At 32.5% G+C, this 9,189-nt stretch overlaps 2 protein-coding genes across 2 annotated transcripts in view; both read right to left on the reverse strand.

Annotated features, from left to right (window-relative positions):
* The window catches only part of LOC104713337 (chaperone protein dnaJ 10), a 4,555-nt gene extending 3,375 nt beyond the window's left edge, over nt 1-1,180 (reverse strand). Inside the window, exons 1-4 of the mRNA XM_010430433.1 lie at nt 884-1,180; nt 714-773; nt 289-371; nt 29-188 (exon numbers count right to left, since the gene is read on the reverse strand). Of these exons, the coding sequence (XP_010428735.1) occupies nt 29-188; nt 289-371; nt 714-773; nt 884-970 (390 nt within the window). The 5' untranslated portion in view covers nt 971-1,180. The remainder of the gene's footprint in view (nt 1-28; nt 189-288; nt 372-713; nt 774-883) is intronic.
* Nucleotides 5,625-8,586, reverse strand: LOC104713338 (histone-lysine N-methyltransferase ASHH1). Its single transcript, XM_010430434.2, has 11 exons — nt 8,508-8,586; nt 8,289-8,345; nt 8,124-8,188; nt 7,848-8,004; nt 7,559-7,645; nt 7,285-7,369; nt 7,105-7,198; nt 6,815-7,013; nt 6,672-6,706; nt 6,114-6,570; nt 5,625-6,024 (listed from the first exon to the last, which is right to left on the reverse strand). Exons 2-11 carry the CDS (start codon nt 8,307-8,309, stop codon nt 5,752-5,754), a joined length of 1,473 nt encoding a protein of 490 aa, XP_010428736.1. The 5' UTR covers nt 8,310-8,345; nt 8,508-8,586; the 3' UTR covers nt 5,625-5,751.

The raw sequence follows: 9,189 nt of genomic DNA on the forward strand, positions 1-9,189 counted from the left end.
AGGGGACACTAATAAATCCAAAACTTACCCTCATTTTTTCTTGAATCTTTTTGGTATCAAACTCATCCCCTTCAGTGAAGATATCAAGTGAAGCCATTGATGCCATAGCAAGCTGTCCTATGTACCCTTCAAAAAGTTCACTACCAAAAAGCATTGCAAATATTGCAGCAGGATCGATGATTGCATCACTTGAAAAAAAAAGAACAAAAAACAAGTAAGCACCAATGAAAAAAGTCGCAACACTTTTCGCACCCATGTCAGTAAACTCAGCAAGAAAAAAAGACTAACGTAGAGATCCCTGACTTGCCACAAGCATCATAAGCTTGGCGTTGTCCTGAATCACTTAGCACTTGATAGGCCTCTCCCAACACCTGAATAACAAGTTACTGTTTGAAAAAAAAATCTAGCCAAAACATCCAAAACAAGCAGATGATAAGAGAGAATACAACTCTCAAGACACATCTCCACTAGCCATGTAAACCATACATAGAAGAGATTAACAGGAACATCAATTCTCATTCTTGATATATATAGAACATGAACTTATTCCACTACCTCAGACATGATCCTAAAAATCCAAGAATTTTGGAGATAAAAATTGGTACTAATGATTTTACAAAAACAACAAAGCTAATCACCAAAGTAAGTAAGTTTTTACTGAATCTGATTGGAATTTGTTAAAAGCTCAATCTTTTTTGGAAATCTAAAGTAACCTGAAAGTTTTGTGCAGCTTGAGGATCATCTGGGTTTTTATCTGGATGAACTTGGCGTGCCTGTGTATATAATAATAAACAAAACGACCCAACACAATCACTATACTCGAATTATTCAAACTCACCGGATCTAGATAAACAGAAGAAACCCATAATAATAAAAATTGAACCTTTATGTAGTAAGCTTTCTTGATCTCAGCTTCAGTAGCAGTTGGGCTAACGCCAAGCACATCGTAGTACTCCGTTTCCTTCACCATCTATAAAAAAAAAAACCCTCTTTCTCTGATGAGCAAATCTCTCTTCTCTTGTTTTTAGTCCGACGCCGGCGACGAGATTTCAAAATCAACCGCAAGAAGCTTTTTTTTTTTTTTGGCTCTCTCCTCTATTTCAACTCAGTTACGCTGAGTCAGATGGGTCAAAACTAGAAAAAGTCTCAAACTTTTACTTTGAATGGTGCTGAGAGTGGGGTGACTTGTGAAATTGACAATGAAGAGTGAAGACCAAACCATTTATATATATATTTTTTTTCTCCACGCGGTTTTTTTTTTTGTAAGCTTCTCATTGGCCCTTTTTTCCTTTTTTTTTCTCCGTAGATTCTATTTTTTTTCATAAATCATTATTATTATTTTATTTTATTTGGCAACAAAGCAGTTAATAAACAAAATAACTTACAGATGAAGGAAAAAAAATTTATATAAGTCACATTTATTAATTTATTATAAATAAAGAGGATGAACGTACGACAATAGAAATGTAATTACGACCAATCCCAGAACATTATTATTATATAGCATAAATAAAGATTAATTATGGACAATAGAAATGAAAACTTAACAATCCCAATAAAAGTAAGCTTAATAATTATGGCTAGTACTTAGAGAATATTTTAATCCCAATGAATGGACCAACGCTTGTTCTTCAGACAGGCAGAGGATTATGGAACATAATCCAAGAATGTATGAACGAGAACGAAACGGTTCTCATCATGACCTCGACCCAAAAGTTGAACCACAGATCTTCTCAATGTTTGCCTACTCATATTGTAAAAGATCACAGTGACTGACCCCTCTGTCGTGACCTTACTTGGTGAGAAAACAAGCTCGCCTGTTCTTGTGGTACCTTGGAAGCAATCGTAGTAACATAGTTCATTAGCAGGACCTCTAGCGTAGTCTCTCCAGTTAGGAATCAGTATGCGTCGCCGTTCTTCGAAAACCGGCCAAATTTCAACGTACGCATCGCCGTTTGGCTTATAAACGAAACCTTTTTTGTCGTCAACCAACACAATTTTCTTTTTGTAATTGACAAGTCTCCAGCCACCTAAATTGGTCAGATCGACTCCGTCAGGTGATGGAATGGGTTTAAATTCTTCAGAGCTGACGTTGAAGCTCATAATGTCATTCTTGGTGTGAGTATCATCATACTTGCAATGAGCTAGGTAGTACAAAGTTCCTCTGTCGTCAAATACTCCATGATGACTAACCGAAGTATGAGGAACTTTGCATTCGATTCTTCTTCACCCGGCCGTCCCACCGTCAAAACCTCATATGTTTGGTCCCATAAATTTTCGATATTGGACTTTATACATAACACCTTGAATGCATCATTTATTTCATCGTATCCGAAATTAGTTTCCATCAACGTTTTTTCATCCGCTTGGATTCTTGCTAAACGCCGACAAGTGTTCGTAGCCTGATTGTAAATCGAATGCCAATAGTCTTTACGTTCTTTTACTTCATTAAAACAGATCAAACCTCGGACGGGTGGAGAAGCAATAAAAAATCCTCCACTGAAGCTGATCTGTTTTTGAACGGACGACAACAGAGGTTCCTCCTCTTGATTTATAGAGTGAAAGAACATACGGCTTTTTTTAGGTGTTCCTAAGTCGTAGTCGTTGGTGACGAGTAACACTTGGGGCCTTGTTTCTATCTTTCTGGCCAAACTACTTTCGAAACTTGTTCCCTCCATTTTTTTTCTTTCTTCTTCTTGTTTTTCTCTAGCGAAGCTAATGATATTTTGTTTGTGTTATGAGACTGATGAGGGATGATAACACACCAAATTTATAGAAAATGATCAGAGAGGTGATGACTTGTTGAGTCTCAAAACACGTTAAACAATTGCGTATAACGTTAGCTGATCAATTAGTAGTATGGAGATTATTGGACGTCAACCATCAAAGTACTGACAGATTTTATTTCCTCTTATGTTTTAGTTCTTCAATTATAAATGAATACCGCGTCAAAAGATATGGATATTTGTAAAAGGTGAAAACTTGTTTACCTCTTTGTATAGAGAGTTGTTTACAAGAAAAATGCATTCACACGTTAAAACTCACTCATTTTTATGAGTAATTTAGCAGAGAGATTTGGTGCCAAGGTTTTCTTTCGTAGTACACATGATATATCTACTCATCTACCTCAAAATCAATTTATACATAGAAACACGTTTTTATATATCTTTTAAAAAGTTCTTATAGTTTTCACTTTAATTAATTCTTTGTAAAAATTGTTGAAAAGTTAGGTTTAAAACCATAGAAGATTAATTGTATGCTTTATGTGAGGATTTAGAATTTTAATAAGAATATATAAATTTCATTGCATGGGATGTTTACGTGGTCCGAGTACGTACCCCAACAAAAGATATGCTAACTCTCCAAGATAACCATAAAATTTAACAGCTTAGTATAGTCATAAATTGTTGGTTTTAAAACTTATAAATCAATTTCTTATTTAGTACTGTATAATTTTGGAGTTTGGAATACAACACCGAGACCTTTCAGTATCTTTTCAAGCAGTGACATGAGACAATTTGCTTAAAGACCACGTATCATATAATTTACAAGACACCAAGTAACTTAGCCACAATACACGTTTTTTTTTTTCCTTAAGGTATTTTTTCGAAACTAGTTTCCATCATTTTTCTTTTTCTAATATATACATATATATATATATATTCTTGTGTTCTGAGACTATAACAAAGACGTGAAATTTATGAAAACAAATCTCAGAGTTTGTTACCAACGTTGTAATTAGTAGGTGACATTTCCTTTCAAAATATGGATTTAACTTTTTCGTCGAAGGTCTTCACTTTACCACTTCGTACGTAACAGAATAATGCAAGAAGAAAAATTGGGTTTTACACGTCAAAACTTACTCATGGTATGATACTATGATAACTAATTTAGCAGAAAGATTTAACTTAAACGAAAGGTCTTCTTTTCATCGTCCACATTTAATCATCTATTACAAAATCAATTTATATACCAACGCGTTTTAACTTTTTAAAAGTTTTCTTTCAGTTTTAACTTTAATTCTTTGTAAAAATTGTTGAAAGGGAGGTTTAAAGGTTGTATGCTTTGTACTATGTGAGAATTTAGAAATTTTTATGACTCGGAGCTAAGCCTTCGCCCTTCTCCTCCTCAGGGACTATGGGGGTATTCATCAATTTGAACAGCTTGCATCTTAGGTTTAGCACCAATGAACAGGTCGAAACTCGAGAGTAAAAGAGAGAATTGTGGTATAACCGTTAATTTGTACGACGTCTATTATATAAGTAGGTAGATGAATAAATCAGTAATTATTATTATAGTTAATATATAGTACTAGGAGATATCCCGTGCTTAAAGCACGGGTCAACATTTTAAAAAAAAATTATAATATAATAATAAAAGTTGTTGTTATATTTTTAAAAAAATATTATTTTGTTTGAAATAATATTTATTATTAATTATTCTGTAAATCTGTTAGTCTATTTGAATACTTATTATTTTAGAATATTATAGTATTTTATTTTTTGACGTATTATTTCAGTTTTCTATTGTTTGTTTGTTGTATTTGCAGCATTATTTTGTGAAATATAAAATAGTAATTTTATTATTATAATTGTGAGAAACTAAAAATTATAATTTATCATCTATATAAATTTAGTTTTACCAACCCGCCAATGTGGAAATTAAAACACACATTTTTCATAGATTGAGTGATATATCTTCGTTTTTAAAAATTCAAATCACAACATATGCAGAAAAAATTCTGCATTTTATTAATGATAAGTATTATATGAAAATTCCAAACAATTTGTAAATAAAATAAAATAAAGATGATAGGAGAATCATAATTTGAAATCTTCAAATTTAGTTATTAAATATAATTATATTGTATACTTGGATATAAAATCTTAGTTTTTAAAACTGATTGGTTTCTATTTTTTTTTTAAAAAAATATTTACTAATTTTGTCCATAATTTATTAGAGAGAGAATTTTTTTTTATTTTTTTAGATTTTTTAATATTTGATCTGTGAGTTTTATTTTTTATTTTTAGTTAATTATATTTATTTAAATTAATTAATTAAGCTTAATTAAAAATTTCTAATGGCAATTGAATGTAATTTTTTACACATTTAAGGTTAGTTTTATATTTGTACTTCCCAATTAATATAGTAGGATATGTTTTACAATTGATTATAAAATATATCAAATTTTGAAAAATTGTATATATATGAATAGACTATGTAAATTGAATAAGAATTATACAGTAAACAATTTCAAAAATTTAAGATTAAATTAATAAAAAACAGATCTCATATTTAATAATATCATTGTTTATATACATTTAAATGTATGCCATCAAAAGATGATTTTCTATATAGTTGTCTTTCAATTCAATAAAATATCCTTTTTTAACAATTAGATACTTAACATATTTCTTTCTCAATCTTTTTTTTTTTTGTTAAAACATGTATTCTTTAGCATTTTAAATAAAACTAAATTATCTTCACATTTTTTAAGAAGTTAGATTATTATGTTAATACTACATTAACTTACTTTTGAGCATATTTAATATTATCAATTTAAATTATTTTTAGAATAAAATATATCCAGATCTCAACCTTAACAAAATATTTTTGAATCACAGTTAATTACTACCCTTTTTCCTCGAATCAATGGCTTAAAACTGTAATCAATAATCATAATGACTTGTAATTCCAAGACTGATCAGAACCATCCGAGTTAGTTTAGCGGGGTTTTGAAGCTCATTCTTATCAGGGTTCCAAGAGCTTAACCTGGTCATCGTTCCCTGCTTCCACAGGTTTGGTCTTTGTGTCCTGTGGCTTGATGGGAGTGCAAGCAATGTTCTTTATTACACTAGAGTATAGATCAAACTCTGCCTTGAGTTTATTACAGCTTGCTTGTATCCATTTCTCCGCCACACTTGTTGCTACACTGTCTTGGCTATCTCTCTCATGCTCTTCAATGGCTGGCCTTATCTCATCGTACAATGACGAGAGCCGTACTGCTGCGTCCTTCTTCACCTCCTGGGGGAGTGCAAGCAACAATTTGCCAAACACATAATCAATACCTTGTTTAGTTTGTAGCTATATTAGCTTGAAAAAGTCTTTAATACCTCGTATTTGAGAATTTCATCTTGAGCTTCTTTGGTTGCTAGTAGCTGAACCACATTGGCTATGTCAACGTGCTTCTGAGCGACATTCTTTGTCTTTCCACCTGACAACGACGGCCTGCCTCTTTTCTTTGGAAGAGACTCCGACTTAATCTTGTAAACGTTGCCGCGAACCCGTGATACAATTGCTGTATTATTCTGCGATGAATCTAGTTGTGAATCTTGTGAGAGCAGCTTCACATCTTCAGCTGTTTCGGTTTTAACAGTCTCCGTGACAACATCTTCCTCCATAGGAGTTGAATCCGATTGCTGAACAATCAGAGCAGTAGACTCCAATTGGTTCTCTGTCGAGATATCTTTCTCTTTCTCTTCATTTGTGTTGGACTCTTCATTCTTAGAGGGCTCAGATGTAAGCTCGTCCTCTGCAGAATCATAGACTGGAATTTTATCAACTGAATACCTGGAGACAAAAGAATAGAGATGGGCTTAAGTATCAAAATCCTTTCTCACACGATCTGTGACCATCTCTATGCATCAAAACATAAGTGAAAAGGACATTACCGATCGTCACCATCCTCCCATACATATGTATCCTCCTGCAATGGGTAGAAAGGTATAATATTAGGTATAGACCAGTATGATAAATATCATTTCTCCGTATTTTTGACAAATGATACAATTAGGATGATAAAGTGAGGTCTTGCCTGAAAGCCACGAGACTTGGCTCCAAGAAATCCAGAACATGCGACTGCACCACAGAGACAACGGACTTTCGCACCACCGTACCATTCAAAATTGTAGTCGTAAGCCAATTCAGTCCGGGGAGAGATGCTCTCTTTTGCAAATATTCCAACCCTAACTTCTCCCAGTACATTCCACTTCCTCGTCTCACAATTTGGTCTACTGCGGGAAAATAGAGAAAGAAACAATAAGGAACGTTTTCACAGATATGAATTTCTTTGAAGCATGTAAAAAAGTCAGTTGTTTGGTTTACCATGAATGATTTATAAACCTAGCAAGACTTCCTTTCTTAGTGGCGTCAATAGCCTCAGATGCATTGAGAGATATAAGGTATGCATCCTTGACACCTGCCCACGTAACACAATTTTGACATCACCTAACGTCACCTACAGCATTACAACATTCTCATCATCTCCGTAAAGTTTCTACTCACCATGAGTTTCATAAGTTTGAGCCCTACGCTTTGCTTCTTTCCATGATATTACTTCGCCACAGTACTCAATTATAAACTGTCCCGCCTGAATCATAGCATCAAATACAACCAGTCGTTTGATCAAACCCAACTAAATATTTACTTCAGAAAAGAATACATCAGCCATCTAATATGCCCGTTTGATCAAAGAAGTGTGAGTGAAAATTTCATAAACCTTAGTAAAAGAGTATCAGAAATATTAAAGACACACACAATAAGAAGCTTGAGTCCTCACCTTGATGTCTTCAAGAGCCACTAGTCCCCACCCACGACCTTCGGACTTAATCAACTTTGTTTTGGCGTATTCACATTTTTGGAACTTCTGTGACCAGCAAAGCATGCAAAAGTACTAAGTAACATACATCTAACTGAATAAGTTCTATGTAAGCCCACAATAGTTCAAATAAGAACATCACCAAGCTAGAATGAATGACACTAGAAATTTACAGTAAGATCAACCCTTGTGCTCTAAACATGAAAACATAGAAGAAGAAGAAGAAGCAAAACGCTTTAAACAAATTAACCTGATTCTTGCAATAGACACCACAAGGGCAGTATCCAGGAGTACATTCAGTGTTAGTAATCACATTCAGACATCTCTCACCACAAGCACTGTCAGGGTCTCCAAAATCAAACTTGCATTCACAGATTGAAATATCTTCTTCCTTCTGTTTCTTGTGCCTACATACAGAGAGGCATTGAAATAAATATGTACTTAACAACAACAACAACAACTCATATTGAGAAGATAACCAAAAAAAACAAAAAGCCACACACGCATCAAAAAGAAAGGTTCTTACTTTCGATATGAGAAGTCATTCTGATAAATGTGTTCATATTGTGGCAGCTCATCTCCTTCTTGATCCTTTTTTTACACAAACAACGCATACCAAACAGATAAATATGTAATTAAAAAAAAAAAAAAGCTACAAAAACCAAATCGAAATCTCAGTCATAGAACTTACAGGATCACAAGAAAATTGCATTTTTTTTTTGTTTTGTCAAAGATTCTCCCAATTTATCTACAGAAAGAGAGACGATTTAGGTTTTAATCAATCTCTGGGGATTAAAGATCGAACACGAACATTGGAAACAAAAAAGGAAGAAACTTTGCGTCTAGAAACAAAACGAAACGAAACCAAAGTATTTTATATTGGTGTATGAGCAAAACTGAAGAAGCTTACCTGAGAGAGAGAGAGAGAACGCGAGTCGACGACGACGATGAGCGACGAAGAAGACCAATAGACGGCGTTAAAGTTTTTGTTTCACGGCGTTAAAGATTAAAAAAAGAATTGTTTACCAAAAAAAAAAACATTATATTTTTCAGTTGTAATTTTTAATACTTTACACAATCAAAACTGAGAAGAAAAAAATATATATATATATACATAGCACTTTCAATTTTCCTAAAATTATAATATAGTAATAAAAATTATTGTTATATTCATTAAAAAATATATATATATATAGTATTATATTTTCTATACAAGAAGATAAAAATTTATAGAGAAAAAAAAAGATATATGTATAAATTAATGCTACAATGATTTTAATATCATTTTACAATATCATATATAAGTTATTTTTTTGTATTAATCATTATAAGTTTTGAGGAAATTCTTTAACAAATGTTACAATCTGTTTAATATTAGATATAGTTAAACATATCTTGTGACTAAATTAGTTTATGGCATACATATATCACATTCTATTTAATATTAGGTATCACACATGTCATGATCTGATTTATATCAAAGTTGGGCCATTTGAGCGCATGTTAAGATCAAATTTGATTATAAAATACCACTTTTATATGTTGCTATGAGTATTTCCAACATTTGGATTATAATAAGATCATTATAACCC

The sequence above is a fragment of the Camelina sativa genome, chromosome 9 (genome assembly GCF_000633955.1).
Source record: "Camelina sativa cultivar DH55 chromosome 9, Cs, whole genome shotgun sequence".
In the NCBI taxonomy this organism is placed as follows: domain Eukaryota; kingdom Viridiplantae; phylum Streptophyta; class Magnoliopsida; order Brassicales; family Brassicaceae; genus Camelina; species Camelina sativa.

What these genes read in the sequence shown, in the direction of transcription:
- LOC104713338 (XM_010430434.2), bottom strand. Translation starts at nt 8,309, where the DNA reads ATGCAATTTTCTTGTGATCCT. An exon ending in CCAAGTCTCGTGGCTTTCAG is followed by an intron (nt 6,707 to 6,814) that starts GCAAGACCTCAC and finishes TACCCATTGCAG; the next exon opens with GAGGATACATATGTATGGGA. An exon ending in TGGGAGGATGGTGACGATCG is followed by an intron (nt 6,571 to 6,671) that starts GTAATGTCCTTT and finishes TTTTGTCTCCAG; the next exon opens with GTATTCAGTTGATAAAATTC.